The sequence below is a fragment of the Labrus mixtus genome, chromosome 1 (assembly GCF_963584025.1).
Source record: "Labrus mixtus chromosome 1, fLabMix1.1, whole genome shotgun sequence".
Taxonomy (NCBI): domain Eukaryota; kingdom Metazoa; phylum Chordata; class Actinopteri; order Labriformes; family Labridae; genus Labrus; species Labrus mixtus.
This window is the reverse complement of record NC_083612.1, coordinates 8,859,924-8,879,946: the sequence shown is the minus strand read 5'-3', so window position 1 is coordinate 8,879,946 and position 20,023 is coordinate 8,859,924. Positions and strand designations below refer to the sequence as shown.

Genomic DNA, 20,023 nt, shown 5'->3' with positions numbered 1-20,023 from the left:
CAGGTTTAGGAAAGGAGCAGCTGAGAAGCTTCTGTTGCTAAATTTACAGTGAAGGCTGAGAGGGGGGGGGGGGGGGGGGGGGGGTTACACATCAGCCTGGCATCCAGACAATGGAGGGAAAGTGTGTGTACGGGGATGTTTGTGTGTGTGCCAATTCATCAACCAGTCAGTCAATCAGTCGGACAAACAGTCAGGGGAAAATAAAGGCATAACAAAAGAGCTGAACAAAAGGAGAAAACAAAAGAAAGTTATCTTAAGAGTACAATAGTGGTTTTGGACAAACATATATACAAACTACATTTAATTCCCAGGACAAATACCTGTTAAAAATAAAAAAACTTGTGGGGAGCGCAGACGGCCTAGCGGTTATGTCCTGCGCCAAATATGAATAGGCTAGCCCTCGTTGCAGCGGCTATGGGATCAAATCCGACCTCTGCCCTTTGCTGCTTGTCATCCTCCACTCTCTCCTCCCAACATGTCCTGTCACTCCCAGCTGTCCTATCTGATAAAGACAAAAAGGCCCCCCAAAAACATAAAAAAAAGTGTAGCAAAAAAACAAAAAGTGGTTACACAAGGAACCACCAACAACAGGGGAATGGATAAGAATCGTAAAGGAAGTGTATCACATGGAGAAATACAATTTCTATAAGACTCCAAGAATCCATTTATTCATCAAATGTAAAATGTCAGCCTCACTTGTGATTTGAATTCAAAACCAAACTGTCATTCCCAAAGAAAATTGCAACTCAATGAATTGGTGTAAAGTCCCAACACTACTCTCTTGTGTTCAGTTTAGTTTATTAGTTTATTTTAATCAGGGACAGTGTACTAAAGAAAAACTTTAATCTCAGAAGAGAAGAGATGCTTTGTACCAGATTTAGCTAATTAGCTAATTTCCATCTGTTGTCCATGGGCAGATGATGGCAAGATGTCATAATGTCATACTGATAATAATGTGATAATGACCCAATACACACTATAACCAAACCGGGGTTAAAGATGAGAGAATATTTTGCTTAATAGGGTCAGAAACATGACCCCTGATGAATGCTAATGTTGCTAATTGATTGCTAACATGCAAACCCTTAACAACTTTGAGCATTGGTATGGAGGAGTTTATCTGCTGCTGTTGTTAAAGGGATACTTCACCTATTTGCATTAAGCTTTGTATCATTAGAAACCTGGTAGTATTTTTGAATGGTCACACATCCCGCCCTCATTTTCCCCTGAGATGGGAAATCTTTGTATTTCTGCGTCTGAAAAGGAGCTTCCAGTGACGCAAAATGACGATTTTTGCGTCGCTGGAAGCTGTTGCGGTTAGCGGGGTGAAACTACAACGCTAGTTCCTCATATTTTCGACCACTGAAGCTACAGACCAATCACAGATCAGTGGGTGGGAACTCACTCCCAGAATCGAAACTTAACATCCGCCATATTGCTTGGAAACTATGCTAACAGGCTCTATGGAGAAAGCTGATAATGGCGAAAAAATATAAATAATAAAATATAAATATAGACTGGCCGACAGGCGGTGCTCTCACTGTTTGCCTATAGACACAGACATAGAGTCTGTTTTCTGCCAGGAATTTCCAAGATCAATTCTGGAAGAAATTGCGGAATCAGTTGAGGAAATGGCCTCATGTGTTGAAGTAAATATGTCTGTAAATGTTTTTATTACTATATTTCTACTGCTATACTGTATATTTTGGAAAAACTGTATCGATCGAATTTCCCTCTGGGATTAATAATGTATTTCTGATTCTGAACTAGAGGACCTTAGTGGGAGTGGCCTGCGGTGCTGTGCATTCTGGGAGTTGTTGTCTTTCATCCACATGAGCCAAAAAGACACTTTCTGCCTTTTCTCGGCCAAGAAGGCACCAACTTCAAAATTTATTTCACATTTCTACTACATATATGACCCAACGTCAATACAGATTGATGTTTCAACGGGTGAAGTATCCCTTTAATTCATTGGTTGAAACACTGCCTAGTTGATTACAGCTTTCTAAACTATCAACAGTTTAAAAGAGGGGCCGGTGCCAACCCAGACCCCTCCCTGCACACAGCCCTGATAGGTGAATACATTCTTCTTCTGTCAGTGAGTGAAGTGCTGCTCCTCAATGTTGCACCACACTGCCTCTAGTGGTTGGAGGCTTAACTGCAACATCATAATTGATTTAAAAAAAAAAAACACAGTTTGAAAGTCGGACCCAAAATAGAATATCATAATAATTCACAAAACTTTTATACAAAGCCACAAATACCTGGAATACTTCTAAACTTCTGCACATGGGAGCTTAAAAGTGCAACCAGAACCTGTTACAGAACCCTGACTGGATCCTCCAGAATATTTGGATGTCTTGCCCAAAGACTGAACAACTGACAGATAGCAGGGATCACCCCGTCCAAGGCTCACTTCTTTAAGCTGCCTCATAAAAATAAATTTCCCAAGTTTTTACGAGGTAAAGTGACACTTTAGTTTGAAGGACACCTACTTCATGGGAGGACACGCTAACAGCAGCAACTAATGGCAACTGAAGCAAGATTCAATGTACAATGACACCCATTCTTGGTGTTATGTCATAGCTAGTTTGGAGTTTTTTAATCCAACTTTATAAAAAAACTTTACAATTGTGCATAGAACTTTAGTCAAAGGTTTGGTTGACCAAAATGTTTGAATATTGTCGAACAAATTCTACTGAATAACTCCAGGTCTGCCATGTCTATGTAACTTGAAGAAAGCTGGAAAAGAAGATATGGAAAGAAAAATTCTTCACTCTGCAATTCTGATACCATGGTAGAAACTTAAAATACTTTGCTTCATGTAGATGGAAATTTAACCGAGTTTTAAAAGCATGACCAAGTTAAGAGGCAGCAGAAGTGTGGAGACTTCCTTTAATTTAAAGGTCGGATTGATGTTGTAGTAAACATTACTTCTAAAGCTGGGTTAGGAAAGAAACAGGAAACCCACCCATGTTGATGTCACATAAAGAGCCTACGTTAGTGGAACAAACTGGACTTCTCCGCTCATGGTCTGCTGAGCAGAATGAATTGACCACCTTCAGGTGGAGGTCTCTGCCGATTGCCTATAGGTGCACCTCAGCCATCTCAGGTGGCCTGGAAACCCCCATCTGCCCCTGCTGCAACACACACTGAAGGGGACAGTTTTATTTTTGGAGTAGCCGTGAGCGCTGTGGCTCGCTCCCGAAGGCTCCAGTTCACTTCAGGATGAGCCCCGTGGCACCCTGAGCCGGGATTAACAAGCAGACAGCAGTTTGTCCCGACAGCCGCTCATCGAAGGTAAACCAGTCAAACTCAGTGTCTGTTGATTGACAAGCTGGTTGAACTGCAGCATGGTCCTGACCCTTAAGCCTGGTGCTAACCTGCCAATGATGCATAGGATTTGATAGAAGCACGTGCACGATGTGAAATCTTAAACGGCTGATGCATATCAGACTTTTTACCCATGAGAGGAAGAGCTTGCTTTGCAGTCTTGCTGTATGTTTCTGCACAATTGTATGCTTTTATAGTTAAATGAAGGCATGAATCAGCTTACATGAACAATAAGACACTGAACGTGTTCCAGTTATTTTCTTGACATTTTTATTCAATTTTAGTTGTACAATGGAAATATATTCACTGTCTCTGTACCTCCCCTTTGACATAGAACTGTTGTTTGCTTTGCAGTCTGTCAAGATAAAACACAAGCGACACCTAAATCTTCTTCCGGTATGTCCTGCTTGGATTTTTTTAGGCTGATTATTAATAAAGACCTCGTCCTCCATTTTGATTAATCAAGTTCTTTACAGCTAATAAGATTGAGGTCATGGCACAGTTTTATCGCAAAGCTAATCTTACACTTTCCTCTTTTGAGCTGCTCCAATGAAAGCCTCCCAGCTATCCAACCCCAGAGCCTTAAAAGGGGGACTTCTCATGTGTCAGCTGGCCTCCTTGTCACAGCGAGTGCAGGAGTCACTTTGACAACAAGGCTTCGTGTTAAACTTTCACTCAAAACTTTTCAAACAATCAGACCAATTCAATTAGTAAACCAGGACATACTCTCAGAGGACGTATTTTTCCATTGAAGCTTTTAAAAGTCCAAACTGCGGAAAACATCCCAGTGGAAAAACTTCTATCTTTTCTCAGACAAAGTTGTTGTACACTGTAAATGGCACTACTAAAAAGTGAAGACAAACATCACTCTGTAATACGAGGCTAAGCTCACAGTCCGAGCAGCTCTGAGAGGATTTGGGCCTGGGATTGATTTCCAGCAGACTGAGGCTGTTTGTGTGATCGTAGGACAGCAGGCAGCAGGTGCTGGGTGTCAGGATGTTTGCTCTTATTTCCCTCAGTCTAAAATTAGACAGAAGACCTTTCCTACTGTCACCCAAAGATACTTAAATATTCAGTCAGAAAGAGGCTGATATTGCCATGTGAGACAACCGGATAGAAGTATTTTTTTTATAGTAAGTAAATCCAGCTTTCATTGTTTGTCAGTTAAGTAAGTTTTAAATTAGCTTTAGTATGAAACCTGAGTCACATTCAACTTCTATTTTCTTTCTCAATTATCTTTCTAATCCTGGGTAAAGAGGAATGTATGCGACATTTATTGTCTGTTAATTATTCTTCTAACCTTTAAACTCCTTCTTACTGTTTTCTTGTACTGTCAATGACTGAGGTATTAGGACCAATTTCCTACAGGTCAATCTTTTAGCATCTTTAGCTCAGATGCTACTACCCCTCCTTCCTGCAAGAACCTGGTCACCCTCCTGTACAGTATGTCCCAATTGTCTTTCTCTGAATTTACTTTCATTTCCTGCAGAGGTCACTTTTAAACCAGACAGTCTCCTTGAGAGACTATTTTCACAAGTAGCTTGTCATCATTTCAAAGTAGCCTCGCTATAAGTAACAGCTTTACATGCCTTTCTATTTACAATAGTGACGCTGCTTGTTGCCATGCAGCATCTTCAAGGACCCAATTATGAGTTTCGAAACCTGCTAATGAGGCCGTTGTCATGAGAGCTCGTGGTTTACTAAAGCCAGCTGCAGGCTTGTCTGAGAGCCATTAGCACGGGTTAAATCAGTACAGTTGGTGGGCAGTTAGCTGCATACTGGGAACACAGTATGACGATGAGCTCACGTACGCAGGATATAACAAAGAAGGTACACTTTGTAACAGCTTAAGTACTGACAGATGAAACACAAAATAACTTCTTAATTACATTTAGTTTGTTTTATTAAAGATGTACTACTTCTGAGATTAATATTCACAAAATAAGCGGTTAACTGTCTGGTATAAACAGGAGAAAAATGACTTGGTATTTTCTTCACTACCTGTGGTAAAAAGATACCAAAGTTGCACAGAGAAAAAAAAGGAAGAAATCCAAACAACGTGATTTAAATACATTTACAAACAAACATTTGAAATTCAGGGAATGAAGAAGTGATAGTGGCTAAAATGTGTGCTGTATTTAAGTTTTTTTTTCCCGACACAAACATTTTCAGAAGTCCAGCTTGTCTTTCACAAATCTTCATAGAACTGCCCAGCTGCAAAATATGGAAAAAGAGCTTGTCAGTAATTATATTTACCCAATTTGTGACCAAAATGTATCTATATACACATCTTTAAACCCTTAATCACATGCAAACTCAGTGATTTGAAAAAAATCAGATGTCAGGCATTTACAATGGACCTACTGGTAGTTCTGTATTGAAACTAAACCCATGTCAAACTGTGAAAGAGAACTTCACATCATGCAACCTGCATCATATAATATGTTTGCTTTGATTTCTTGATAATATGGTTCCTATCAGGAACATTTGTAACCCCTACATGAGATTTTTTTTTTTTGCCTCTGGTTTTATAACTTTGATTAGAAAGGTACAAAAGGTTTCCTAGTTTAGTTAGTTTGAGGTAAATATTGACCATAAATGTTGGAACCATTTTGTTCTGTATAGATTTGTTGGCAAATTAACTCAAGACAAGCTTCTTTTGGTGATCAATATTACTATTTTGTGTCCATTTTGCTGTAAAAGTTTGATATATTTTTAGCTGCAGAAAAAAAAAAGTGACCAGTCTATTCTCTCTTGCAGGCCTTTAAAATGCTGATGGATGTTGGATACAGTAATGGGCTAGATCCTGACCTTTCCCAGCAGTATCCTCCGCCCTTACTGCCAAAGCCGGGCAAAGATAACGCAAGGCTTCAAAAACTTAAGAAGAAGAGAGCCAAGAAAAAAGGGAACCTCTCCCAGACGCCCGTACCCTTTCGATCCTGTTTGTCGCCTGTCAACGAGGCAAGCACCGACCTCGAACACAGTGATCAGTCAAGCCCACCAAGGACACCAGATTCAGCCTATGTTGCGGACTCCACAGTTTCCAGTTTCCCTTTTGGCTCCCTCTACAATCACCCTGCATCTGCATTCCCTCATCCTCAGATCAGTCCATATGGCCAAACAGGCAGCTACCCCCCTCAGCCCTCCATAGCTCATATCAGTACTTCTGAAGAGCAGGTGGCTCCGCTGTATGAGTGCTCTTCTTTCTTATTTGATGATGTGACACCTTTCATGATGCCACCTTTAGCTTCACTGCCCCCATCACCACCTGAGCAGGTTCCAGCAACACCTCTTCTTTCTGCCTTCAATGTAAACATGACACCAAATTCCCATGGGTCAGTCACAACAGTACCCCCAGTTACTGTGTCGCAGTCCAGCACTAAAATATCAACCCACAGCCTGACCCTATCCCCAGCCTCACCTAACTCTGGCCCAGGCCCAGCACCTTCTCAAGTTGCAGACCTACCTCCTCTTCCAGCGCTGCTATCAGTTTCAAACCCTCAGACACAACTTGTTATTCCCAGCCAGAGGGAGACAAAGGCCGGCTCAAGGGAATACCCTCAAAACCAGACAGTGTTTTGGACCGCCAGACCTACCAATAATGGGAACTCTGTTTTGAGTCAAATGCCCTCTGAGATAACCGCTTCAAAAATATCACTTGTTGAAGCAGTCAAAGAGACAAGGCCTGAAGCCACACAAACCAGGATTTATACATCAAAGGCAACATTTTATGAGATTTCTAAACCTCCCTCCATGCAGGACTTAACAGTTTTAAACCAAACTAACCATGGAACTTTGTCATCTGCTGTACTTGGGGAGAAAGTAGCTGTGTCAGTGGTGAAATCTGATCGTAATCTGTATATGTCGAGGCCCCAATCTGGAAGACCTAAAACTCCCTCTTGTACACCAGCTCGAGTATCCACACCCTTTATTGAAATATCCAAACCTAACCCCCTTTTATTTGCAGCAAGTCCTGCTTTCAACTGCTCTCAAGAGTCTCAAGCTCCTGTGATTCCAAATGAGGCTACCCTACCGAAGTCAGGGATTCAAACTAGCAGTATATGTACACCTCCAGCTGCCACAGTTGAGCTCAAACAGACTGATATTAATCACAATTCTTCAATCAAAAAAGCTAGGAATTATAAAGATGTAGAAATTCAAAATAAAGAAGGAAGTCCAAAATATTGTGAGCTCAACCCCGGAAATACTTTAGCATCAAATGTGAATGCACCTGCATCTGCTGTGGTTAAACCAACACTGACAGAACCAGTCAACTCAAAACCACCATCAGTCCAAGATTCGGAAAGTGAAGATTCCTTTTTGCCAAAGGTTCCATCATTTTCCATCGCACCAAAGTTTTCTAATCCTCCGCTTGTGAATTTGGTGCAAGCCCCACCCAGTCCAAGCCCCCTTAAGTCCACTTATGGTCCACCTGTGATTGAGGCACGCAAGTCTTTGACATCTCTTTTGGGGACTCAAATGTCATTAGCAGCCTCAAAGCCCAAATCCCGATCCATGTATTATGGACTTACACCAACTGAGTATTTGGCCTATGGTGGGATCAGGTCTAGTTCCTCTCATCACAGCCCCGTACTTCCCAGAGTTAATGAAACCTCGGCCAAGAAAACACATTCGTATTTAGCTTTAGATGAACCCAAGGTGTCAAAGTCCGATGCAACAAAACAACTCAATGGACACCAAGATCTTCTGTCTTCAGTGGAGGTTCCTGGTACTAAAACATCATCACCACCAAGGGATCCTGAGGTTCCAGCTGAACAGATCGTAACACACAGCAAAGATGTGTTTGAGGAAAAGCAGTCTGAAGCTCATAGTATTGGAATACAATCAGTTGAAACATCTATTGTGGACACAATAAAACCTGAGCTTCCGTCTGGCTTGGCAGAGAAAACAAAGCAACAATCATCAAGTGATGTATCCACACCAAAAGCCTCATACTCTGATGCTTCAATATCAATACCTAAAGCAGGTGAGGTACACACACAAAGTGCGGCTATACTTTCTATAGAGGCAGTGATAAACACAAATCCATACCTGGCTGATAACAATACGCTGCTGAATTCTTTCTCATCTTTAGTCAAAGAAGATTCTAATGTGAAGACACAGCATACTACAAAAGGGATAGATGTCATAGACAATGCTAAAAAATGTGACGAAACTCCTAAACATATAGATTCCAGCGTCGCAAATGCAAAACAGAGACAAACTGAGATAGCTCCAGTCAAGTCCAGCCAAAGTGCTGGTGGAGTCAGTCAGCCAACAACTAATGGTTTCTATGTCCCACTCTCTGCCAGTCCTGTGAAAGATCTAGCTGACCATAAAAATCTGGCTGTTCAATATCTTGCAACTGAGTTAGACCCCAAATTCTCAGGGTGTGCCAACACAAATGGTGCATTCAAATTGGGAAAGCATCAAGCCACCAAATTAGTTTCAGAAACACCACTTCCTAGTCAAACAACTGCTAAAGGGCTTTTACCCAAACAAGGAAAAGATCTCAATACGCATAGTAAATCCAACAGTGAGGCTACTCTTACCAATAATATAAACAATGGCAGCATTTCAACTACAATGGCTGCTAATACAGAATGTATTGCTGTCAAAACGAACCTTGAGCCACAGATCTTCAATACATTTGATAAAGATTCAGTTAGAGCAACAACTGAATCAATTATGCCACATGAACCTGTCAGAGCATCAGTATGTTCTGCACAGTACGGCATCTGCACTGTATCAGCTGCGGGCCAGTACATTAAAACGACCCAGCAGCTCAGTGCAGAAACAAAAGTTAATTTGCATGGAGGAGGCCTCTCTTTCACACCTTCTAAAGCACACAGTCTACCAAATACACCTCCTACTAATATTCACCTGCCAGATAAATCTACCAAGGAAAAAATGCTACCTGACCCATCTGTCCCTGCAACCAAATCACCCAAAATTTTAGGCATTAAATTTCCATTAGATTCGAGTTTGCTAGCACGAGAGCCTCCTAAGATAATTAAAACTAATGATATTGTAGTTCTAAACACAATGTGTAAAGTAAGTTCCTATGGCCAAGAAAACATGGCTCAGGGAGCAAGTTTTTACACAAACTCTACAGTTGAGAGCCAAACAGCAACTAAAACAAGTTTTCCAATGCCTGCTAAAGATGCAGTGCTGCCGAGCCGAGTTAATATAGAAAACAAACTCCCCACTAACAATACTACTGACATTAACAGAGTTAGAAATACACCAGTAGAAACTAAACAACATCCACAACCCACCAATGTGAGAGTAGGTTTACTGACTGGGAAAACACCAACAGAACATCTGCCAGCTTTACCACCAACATCTTCTAGTCTTTCAAACGGAAACATGGGACTTAATGTGTCCAGCAGTGAAACCAAACCTCCCAACAAACCATCTGCAGGATCACTTACTATTAGCAAGTCTTCAACAGACACACTCTCCCCTGGGCAACCAAGTGGCATTATGGCTATTCAACAAATTAGACCTGTTGCAGAAACTACACAGACAAACAAACTTAAATTGGATAATGTTCAAAGTACTCACGCAACTGAAACAGAAGTTCCAAAGAAGCTTTTTACAGAAACTATTTTGCCTGTGATGACAGACACAGGAGTTAGCAATAAACTGTCTTTTAATACTTTACAGGTAAGTAAATCTCCAGTGCCATTTAGCCCTAAAATGAGGCAAGTCACACCGAAAAGCCCTCAAATGCGATTAGACAGACCTCAGGGTCAACCTTCAGCAATGCAACCCGTTGATAAACGTGTTTCCTGTATTGATGCTCAAACAAAGATCTATGCATTACCAGGGCCAAATGATAAAGAGGTCGCAAATCTTCTTGCAAAGCCTAGAGCTGTTGAGACATCTGCACCACTGGCTACTACTGAAACCAACATGAAAGAACAACCCCTTTTCATTCAGCCAATTATAGTCAATAAATCAGTACCAAGTCCACCTGTAAAGACTAAGAATTCTGCAACATCTTTTACTGAGACAACAACAACTTCTTCTTCTTTAATTAGTCATGTCATTGCTAACAAATCTAGTTTCAGCATCGATCGGCAAACCACTGGAAGAAAAAGTCAAATCATGTTGCCAGAAAATAATGTTCAAAATTTTGTGAATTCAATGATGCCTCAGACAGGAGTAAAACAGTTAAGGGAATCTATCCCTGAAACAAGGAAATCTATGGAAAATAACATTCACGTTTCAAATACTCTTACCAGAGATGCTAAATTACCACTTAGCCCTCCCACAGGAATAAAACATTTGCCCACAATGAGAGCCTCCCCTCTACCAGATCCAAGAATGCACAATATTCCTATCCGATCTTATACTCCAACATTGCCCAAGTCCTCCCAAGTGCGTTGTTCACCAAACCATACCAGAGAAATTAAATCCCCAGTCATTTTGAAAGACCAGACAAACCCTTCTATGTCACCTGTTCCAAATAACTCCACTAATAACACCATTAAACCTCTAGCTAAGTCAAGAACAGAGATGATCCCAAAACCAGACGCAATAGTTCCTACCACTAAACACATTTCAATCCCGCCTAACAGTGCTGAAGTAAAGGAACAATCCCAAATGCGAAAGACAAAAACCAACATAGCAACTAATAACATACGTGAAGGACAACTGTCCTCACCAAACACTGATCTTGCTCCCAATACTCCCAATACTGTTTCAGTCAGTAAACCTATGCTACCAGCACAACCTCCCACTACACAGGTTGAATCAAGACCTTCCTCTGCCACTGTAGAAACTAAGCCCTCAGTTGTTATGAATAATTTGTCAAAGTCCTCCCCAGATCCGGTCCAGACTAGCTTGCACACCAGTAATGTTCAGCCTTCGACAGAGCTACCAGTAGAGAACAATTCCTCTGCAAAGCCAGCAAAAGATACTGTCATACAACCGTCCGTAGTTAAAGCCGCTGTGATTGACTCTGCCACTCCTGCCCCTCTGCCTCAGGCCTCAGTCTCAGTCAAAGCTCCATCCCCAAACAGAGGAATGTCACCGCCATCTCAGCAAAAAACTGGACTCAAAGCCAAGGACCTTCTGAGGACCAAAACTACAGCAGCACCGACGGAAGCCCCGACAGTCGAACCCTCCACGAAGTCACCGACATCAACTGCATCTTCAACTGCTGACAAGAAGACGGTAAAAGCAGAGACATCCTCTACAGCCTCTGAGCACAAAGCAGCCAAAAAGCCAAAAGGTCTGAAGGGTAAGCTCAGCGGATGGACACGGCTCAAGAAACACATGGTTGTTGAACCAGAGGAACCAGAGTTTCCACAGCTGGAGGCCAAATCTCAAGTTGATTCCAGCGGCAACAAGGAGAGAGTAGACAAAGGAGATAATGATTTGCCATCTACAGACCAATGTGCCAATCAGGAGGTGGCAAATAACCAAAGTGGTCCCATGGCGTTGAAGATGTGGGATGCCCTCCTCTTTCAGATGTTCTCAACCAAAGACCGAATCATGCAACATGTCAAAGCAACCAAGAAAGATTCAGATGAGAAAAAGGCATCAAAGGACAATCAAGCAGAAGTCCCCTCATTTGTCAATCGTCTGCCAATTTTGCTTTACAGCCCCCGTTTTGATGCCCGAAAGCTAAAAGAGGCGGCTGAGAAGCCGCTGACAAAAATAGCAGCTGTGTTTGAGAGGGGGCTGATAAAACGCAAATGTCAGGAAGAGGAACACAAGGACTTCAACAGAAAGGCAAGAGGATTTGGTCCGACAAAAACTGAAGATGTGTAACTTGAACCGATGCAAAAGTATGTTTGGGATTGTTATATGGTAAGTGCTGTGTATGGTTTCACTGTTGTGTAATTAATCATAAAACACAAAAAAGCTTGCTCAGTTAATTGAGGGAGTTGTGTAAGAAATTAGCAAACAAACATTTGTCAAGTTCAGGAACAAATACAGTAAGCTGTGGGCAATTTCTTAAATTCTGAGGGGAATAATATTAAATGTTTCATTGATTACTGCTCAATTGCCATCATCTTAAATCACTGTTGGGACTTAATATTTGGTATGATCCTTCAATTCAAACTAAAAAAGCAAATTTTGATTTAATAGGAAGAAAAATTCATATACTCCGCAGCTCTCCTTGGTTTGATTTTTCCTTTTTCATCTAGTGTTGCCTGTGATTGAATGCATGAACTGTAGATACTTTGATTTAAAAAAAAAATATTGATTTCATCCTTTTCTATTTTTCTAAATAAGCTAGCTTTTAGTATACACTGCTAGTAGGCAGTTTTTTTTAGGTTTTTTTTTAATCTCTGTGATAAATAGGGCTTTTACATTCCTGGAACAACAGGGCAGATGGGTTTTGAAAGAAGAGAAACAGATGGATGAAGGATGAAGGATGAAGGTAGAACAGATTTCTGTACAGTAAGTCAAGTATGGTTGGAAACATGAGTGGATTTTGTTCAGGGTAAGAAACTACAACCACATTTTGTTGGGCTTGGATATTTAAAAAGATATGATACCTTAAATATTTGATTTTAAGTCAAGTATCTGCTTAGGTCAAGAGCTGCTCAAGTGATTTTAAAAATCATTGTTAACTTTAGGTAGGGCAATGTTGGATATGCTGTTGAGTTGGTCCATTATTATTATCTTCACTAAAATATACCAACAACTTTGGTCTGGATTGCCAATATATTTGCACATTTTTCATGATCCTAAAGGATAAAGCCTTTCAAAATTTAGTGTCCCGCTGATTTAGTTTATGAGGTCATCATCTAGACAAATTTTAATTTGTTAAAAACATTGGTTTCTGCTTACGTGGCTGCATACGTAATGACATTCCCATTAAGAGCAGCTGTACTTCATGTGTGGTGCTAATGAGTTATTGTGGGGTTGGTGGATTTTATACCTACTGAACATGTTCAGTGCTGTTAGCATCTTCACAGTGACAATGCTAGCATACTGAGGGTAGGAAGAGACACCTAATAATGGTTTTGGTGCTAAGATCATCATATCATATATTATCCAGCCCAAACAAATCAAAGAGTTGAACTCCTTTTGATCATAAATCCAAGCAGCATTATCAATTATAGATAATGTAGTGTGACCAGATTTAACAGAAAGGACCTGTGTATATAATATGTCAGAGACCAGATTGTATCTAGGATGTGGAAGTAAAGACCAATGGAGGATGATGATGATGATGATGATGATGATGATGATGATGATGATGATGATGATGAAGTTCTGCTGAAGTAAGACAGACTAAGAGGGAAAACGTGATAGCTGGAAAAAATGTTTGATAATGAGCTTTGGATGATTTAGCTGCTGCAGTTGAAGAAATTAGCATGTTGATGTTGACGTTCATTTTGACCCTTTCTGTTGCTATGTTGAATTTTTTTTTTTTTTTTGCCTTACAATAAATATCACAATGAGGAGTAATCTTAGTTGAGGGGGGGGTTTTACCCCTATAAGCTAACCACAGAGCCTTTTAATACACTGATGCTTAATACGGCATTTCTTGTTCACTGTGTGATTCTCAAAAATGCATAAAGTTGAATGTGAAACTCTTGTTCTGTATATTTTATTTCTTTTATCACAAAACTTTGGTCGACATCTTCAACAGGGCGCGACAGGAATCTAAAACCAGGAAGTACGTTAGCATTTTAGCACTATGGGGTTGTTTTACTCAAACTCAACAGGTTTTTTGAAGGGGTGGGAATTCAAATTCTCACTGGTTTTACACACTAGAAAAAGTAGGGATGAGGTTTTTGAAGGCATGCAGTAAAGGTATGTTTAAATGAGTGAATAGTTACTTAAATAATAGAAGCACACATTTAAAAATGATTCCAACATTACATACAGCCTTAAAAAACATGATAGTCATCCTCGGTTGTTTCTCACTGAGTGAAGGATGCACGATTGTTCTCACCTGACGGACAGTTTGCGTCTTCACCGGAGTCGTGATCGACAGAAACCTTCTCATACTTGCCGTGGCCCGTCACCACAAACTTATGTCTTTTACCGGCTGAGCCCTCCTGAAATTCAGATCATCAAATGACTTTTATCAGATACACGTTCACAAACATTCACACTGTGGCTTCATGTGGTCTGTTTTATACTACGGCGGCTGGGAAGCGCAAAACACAATTACAAAATGTGGCACACTTGTGCAAAGCTTGAGACAAATTTACAAGAGGCAGAAGACTTTTACCATTCCCTAAACAAATTTACGGAAAGGGAATGTACCAAAAGGGACCCGGAAGTGACTCATTGAACGGATTTCATTTTGGCGGAAAGACTGTGTGAAATGTTTTCTACATCGCTTAACTGTCTCTGGTGGTTCCACAAAATGGACAAAACATAATTTTGAATTTTGAAAATTAATGTTCTGCGACTTGTACATTAATCTCAGTGCTTGTGAAAGTGTTTTGCATCTTGTTGACTTGTGTTCCAAAATGTAAACGTGTCTCAAGCTTTGTAAATCTGTTTCACACTTTGTAATTTTGGTTTGAACTTCCCAGCCACCGTACATTTATTACTAACAGTAATGTCAGAATTATGTAACAAACTATTGTCTGAAGAAACGGGACTGAGAAGAACATGGTCACATATTGCATCTCTGCAGTGAAAAAAACAAAACAGATTTGTCATGTTTAAAACACGACCAGGTTTCTTTTCCTGAAACCACAGCAGCACACAGACTGCAGTTTGTCATGTGTGCTGTCTGAGCTCCACAATTATGAACTGGGTAGTTGCTGCGGCAGCCAACAGGGGGCAGGCTTTCACTGACCGCTCTGTTAAATTGAGATGATGTACACCAGATGAAAAGAGGCTGGGTGTGGTTGCATAAAGCTGACTGCACCAGAGAAAAATACAGACCGAAACAGAACTAAGAAGAACTTCAGAGAGGAAAAGATGAATGATGTAAAATGCTTTGGGGATTTCGCTAAATACAACCACGTAGCAAACTAGTAAATCACATTTAAAAGTTTTATTAAAAAAAAAGGTAATTTAGGGTCAAATTGTGACTTACTGCTGGTCTGAAGGGCGAGCTGCAGCGGCTGGCGTCTTCACCTCCTTTCACCCACTGGTTGATGAGATCAGCCACCCCAACTTTTAATCCATCTGCATCCTGCCAGAAAAAAAAAGAAAGAGGGACTCCATTTTTAAACACGCTGTTTAAGATTCTCAGTGAGATGTTTGCCAGTGACAATGATGCTGTATTCATTACTCCATATAAAACAAATCCCTCATTCAAACGTCTCAAAACTCCACCTACAACTTTTCCTTTTGCCTGATTATTATTAAGAATTAACTGTTAGTGGCAGCAAAGCATGCATCAACCACTTCTAAAGGTTTTTCATGCAACACTTTTGATCCTTTAATTGGTATAGGCTGTAAGCTTGGTGTACATTGTACGACTTCAAGCCGACTTGGACCCATTTTTTGTGGCGTATGACTTATTATCATACGTCATGACCATAGAGTGTAAATATTAATGTTTGAAACCTGAGTGACATCAGTCATCTGTTCCTGCAGGGGGCTCTGGAGGCTCATCAGCAGCAGCCGCCATGTTGGAAATCCTGTCTCAGCCTAACTTTCAGTCAACCTAACGACAGGCTGAGAGCTGGAGCTGAGGCGGGTTTCAAGCCTCCTGACAAGCTGTTACACCGCAACGACCTGTCAATCATGTCAGCTGCGCACCTAACTATGGATAACACGTATCGTTCATGAAATCAAAACGGAGCCGTTTACTATAATTCACCCCCCCGTACAGTACATTATCATCACCTTTTCCTTTCAGAGTACATTCACCTTTAAACAACATCAACATTAAACCTCACATCAGAACTGAGCAGAAGAAGGAGCGCCTGTTTATTCGGTCTGGCTGTAAGTAGTCTGTATGATGGATGAAGTTAATGTAACTGGTAACCTTCGATGGCGTGACTGAGACGCTGGATTGGTTCCAGGCTTCTCCGGCCTCAAACAGATTCTTCTTTGAAGAGACGGGTTCAGCAGGACTCGTCAGGTCTGTCAGCACCTGACTGCTCGGTCGGCCTTCTTTTGAGGAAACCTGAGAAGAAACATGTTGAGAATCGACAAGTTTTACATTTTTAATATGTTTTACTATTAGTTAAAGACGCAGGACCATATACAGATGTGTTGCTTTTTCTTTTGATGAATTGATAATAACAATTTCAATGTATTTGCAATAATGTTAAGGTCCAGACTGACTCGAATTATAAGAGGCTTGAAACTAAAACCTCCAAAATGGAGGTTCATAATGATGAAAAATGAAAGGCACCCATCTAAAAAAGTTAAAATCCTTTATCAAATTGGCTATTTCATCACAGAAATGTTAAAAACTGGGTTAGTCGTCCAGCTTTTTGATGACTTTCCCCACCAAAGAGCACCTTCACTATGTTTGAACTTCCGAGCTCTCTTGTTTTTATGCACTTTAGAGGTTTCTCTGTGTGCTGTGTTTCTTATTATTCGTCAACATGGCTGCAGTGATGAGGTTGTTGTTTGTCATAGTTTTTATTTTAAGAGAGAGAACAAACAAACATGTTAAGAGTCACTCGGTGGGGTTTTTACCTCGAGGGCGTGTGTGTACTGTTCCAGCTTCTTGTTAATCTTGGAAACAGGGAGAGGCGGCGGTGTCTTCTTTGTGCAGCTGGTGCTTTAGAAGAAAGGATTAATGTTCAGGTAAATTCTGCTGTCAGCCCAAATAAAAGGTTTAATAGTTGTAATAAAAGTACAAATAATTGCTGAGCATGCACAGATTGTACCTCAGGAGCTAAATCGAAGCTTGATCCAAAGGTGAAAAAACTCAAGCCCCAGTCCAACCCACAGACTGTAAATATCAATGTTTGAAGCCTGAGTGACGTCAGTCATCTGTTCCTGCAGGGGGCTCCAGAGGCTCATCAGCAGCAGCCGCCATGTTGGAAATGCTGTCTCAGTCTAACTTTCAGTCAACCTAACGACAGGCTGAGAGCTGGAGCTGAGGCGGGTTTTAAGCCTCTTGACAAACCAACAATAACGAATCAGACCTATTTAGTTTTTTCCACCCGGCTGTAAATGAATGCTGTAAAATAACTTTTTTTGCCTGTTGTGTGTATGTGACTTTTGGTGTTCCTTGAGCCAGCCCCAAGTGGACACTTAGCGTACTGCAGGATTTTGCACTTCCGCATCAGCTTCAGTTTTTCAAGATCAGAGGTTGCTGCATGGTCCCACCTTGGAACATGTGACCCCAACGACTCATAGACAACTGGGAGGGTTAACAACTCAGCTAACAACTCTCATGTGAGTCAGCCTTGATAATTAGCATGCTAATCATCCACAGAGGCTTAGGTTTCTAGCTCCGTCCATCAGATAGTTCAGAACTGAAAAAGCTTTTCAGAGGAGCAGAGACGAAAAAATCTTCAACCAAGTCCAGCTGCCTTTGGATCAAGCTTCAAATTTACCATGAACCACCAGGTGACTGAAAACATAAAGACAGCTTTAACCGAGTGTCTGTTCAGGGGGATTCAGTCTTTGTGAACAGCACTGCACTTTGATTTTGTTGCTTTTATTCCTTTTAAGTGTATCATAATAAGAGATGTTTGCAGACCTTCACAAACACAGACTCACCTTTTCTTCAGCGACTCGGTTCTCTCTATGATCTAAAGGAAAGAATCAGGAGAATCAATGGTTCAAACTCTCAGGAATAAGACTTGTAACACGTACATGGGAAATGTGAAACAGACTTTTTATTGAGGCGTGTTCCGGTCCTGAACTACAAACCAGCACTGAGTTGTAGTTTCAAGTAATTATAAACAGATATCTTTTCATCGAGCAAATCAGAAACGTGTGTTCTCTTTGTAGAGGAGGGTTTAAGAAAAAACACTTCAATCTGAAACATGGAGTAAATTAAAGGAGGTTTTGAATTACTTAAATGAGAGGGGAAACATTTTTCATGCAGCACTAAAATGAGCAAAGTGTTTACAAGCTGGAAGCAGGATTAAAACATGTAAAACATACAGTAGGAATAAGGAAAATAATAAAAAAAAAACAGTGTGCCAGAATTAAAGCAGTCAAAAGATTTTTAAATCAACATTAACCACATTTTAATTACTTGTTTGCAACTCTGTTATTTTGCACTCAAACAGTTGTTGTGCTTTTATTTTGAATTTGTGTACTGTCATAATAACGGTATCTTACTGTTGGCTTTGATAAAAACCTCATTTTTATTTTAAAAGAAAATAATGAACTCCTCGTAGATCGAAGGTCAGGGAATGAACTTAACAACGGAAAAACAAACTTTTTACAGATCACAAAAAAAAGTGAGAACAGCTCTAAGGAATGGTATTAAAGTGAAATGTTTGATGTCATGATGTCGATTTGACTTTGGACTCGTTAACCGAGCTGTCTGGGAGATTTTTTCAAATTTAATTAGACATTCAAAGATGCAGCTGGGTCGTTAACAAAAAAAACAAAAAAAAACACTCACCTATGGTACCCCTAGCACGTGATTAATGTGATTAAAAAATGAACCCATTAATTTCTGACCTTAATCACATTGCGATTAACGCCTTAATTCAAACAGTGAGCTAGAATTGATAAAAGTTGAGTAATTAAGAAGTTCTGGATCCGTTGATGCTTGAAAGAAGTTGATAACAGAAGGAAAGAAGAAGAAGTGACCTGCTACATCCCTGACATTCATTCACAGCAGTACTCACCTTGCATTTAACGTCTGATGAGACTCTGCTGTTAGCTTCATCCTGTACAGAGACACAGATCACTGTCAACATCATATCCAGACAAACAGTAAGCTACATGAATCCTGATTCTGACATTAATATCAGTCCAGAAAAGTGTGACACAAGCTGACACTTGAACAGGACTTACCGGGTAGAACTGGATGAGGAGTTTCTGTTTAGATCAAAGCATTAACAGATGGTTAACATGACACAGCCTAAAAAGAATTGATCTATTTCAAAACTTAAATCTCGAGGCATTAGTGACAGAACAACTCCTCCTGTCCGAACACATCAGACAAACTGTGCATGACTGGTGTTCAACATGAAACAGGAAGTAGATGACGTGCATGATTGGTGTCCAACATGAAACAGGAAGTAGATGATGTTCTTTCAGAGCTAAGTGGCTACTTAAAAACAAGGTACATTGTAATTTTGGGGGGACTTTTTAAAATGTAATTCATGGAATGAAACGGTATTTTATATATACATACATTTATATTTGATATATTTTATACTCTATAAAACAGCTGACTTTGGGTTTGTTGAGATACCTTGAATGTGGGGCTCATGGGTCCGTAGCAGTTTAATGCCTCGTCTCCTTCGCTGCTGCAAACAGATTCTGCAGACCTCCTGCTCATCTCCTCACTTCTCCTGCCCTCCGCTGACCTCTGAGACACAAACACCAACATACATACATCATCATCATCATCATCATGCCACTGCTTAACCAGCAGTCTGTAAGAGTAGAAAAATATAGATGGTATAATGTCATGTTTGAATGTATCACCTCATGATTAAAAACCTTCTTAAGCTCACATGGCCACCCGGGCTGACTTATTTGAGGAATCTCGGGAACACTGGCAAACAGCAGGTGCTAAAAGAAATCATTTGTTACATGTTACATCAGAGCTGTTCTCCTCGGGCTGCACGTCTTGTTTCTACACTTTCTGTGC

At 40.5% G+C, this 20,023-nt stretch overlaps 2 protein-coding genes across 2 annotated transcripts in view; one reads left to right on the top strand and one right to left on the bottom strand.

The window, feature by feature from the left end:
• Positions 1-5,211: 5,211 nt before the first annotated feature.
• LOC132978809 (non-muscle caldesmon-like) overlaps positions 5,212-20,023 on the bottom strand; it is a 39,065-nt gene continuing 24,253 nt past the window's right edge. The window contains exons 9-18 of the mRNA XM_061044129.1: positions 19,858-19,944; positions 19,622-19,738; positions 19,219-19,242; positions 19,050-19,091; positions 17,962-17,993; positions 16,927-17,011; positions 16,265-16,405; positions 15,365-15,463; positions 14,261-14,366; positions 5,212-5,547 (exon numbers count right to left, since the gene is read on the bottom strand). Of these exons, the coding sequence (XP_060900112.1) occupies positions 5,522-5,547; positions 14,261-14,366; positions 15,365-15,463; positions 16,265-16,405; positions 16,927-17,011; positions 17,962-17,993; positions 19,050-19,091; positions 19,219-19,242; positions 19,622-19,738; positions 19,858-19,944 (759 nt within the window). The 3' untranslated portion in view covers positions 5,212-5,521. The remainder of the gene's footprint in view (positions 5,548-14,260; positions 14,367-15,364; positions 15,464-16,264; positions 16,406-16,926; positions 17,012-17,961; positions 17,994-19,049; positions 19,092-19,218; positions 19,243-19,621; positions 19,739-19,857; positions 19,945-20,023) is intronic.
• LOC132988187 (proline-rich protein 33-like) lies at positions 7,904-12,447 on the top strand. Its single transcript, XM_061055453.1, has 2 exons — positions 7,904-8,320; positions 11,329-12,447. Exons 1-2 carry the CDS (start codon positions 8,264-8,266, stop codon positions 12,115-12,117), a joined length of 846 nt encoding a protein of 281 aa, XP_060911436.1. The 5' UTR covers positions 7,904-8,263; the 3' UTR covers positions 12,118-12,447.

Bases quoted from the DNA above. Each gene is read 5' to 3' on its own strand.
- LOC132988187 (XM_061055453.1), top strand. From the start codon at position 8,264: ATGTATCCACACCAAAAGCCTCATACTCTGATGCTTCAATATCAATAC. The intron at 8,321-11,328 runs GTGAGGTACACA...CCTCTGCCTCAG, and splicing joins AATATCAATACCTAAAGCAG to GCCTCAGTCTCAGTCAAAGC.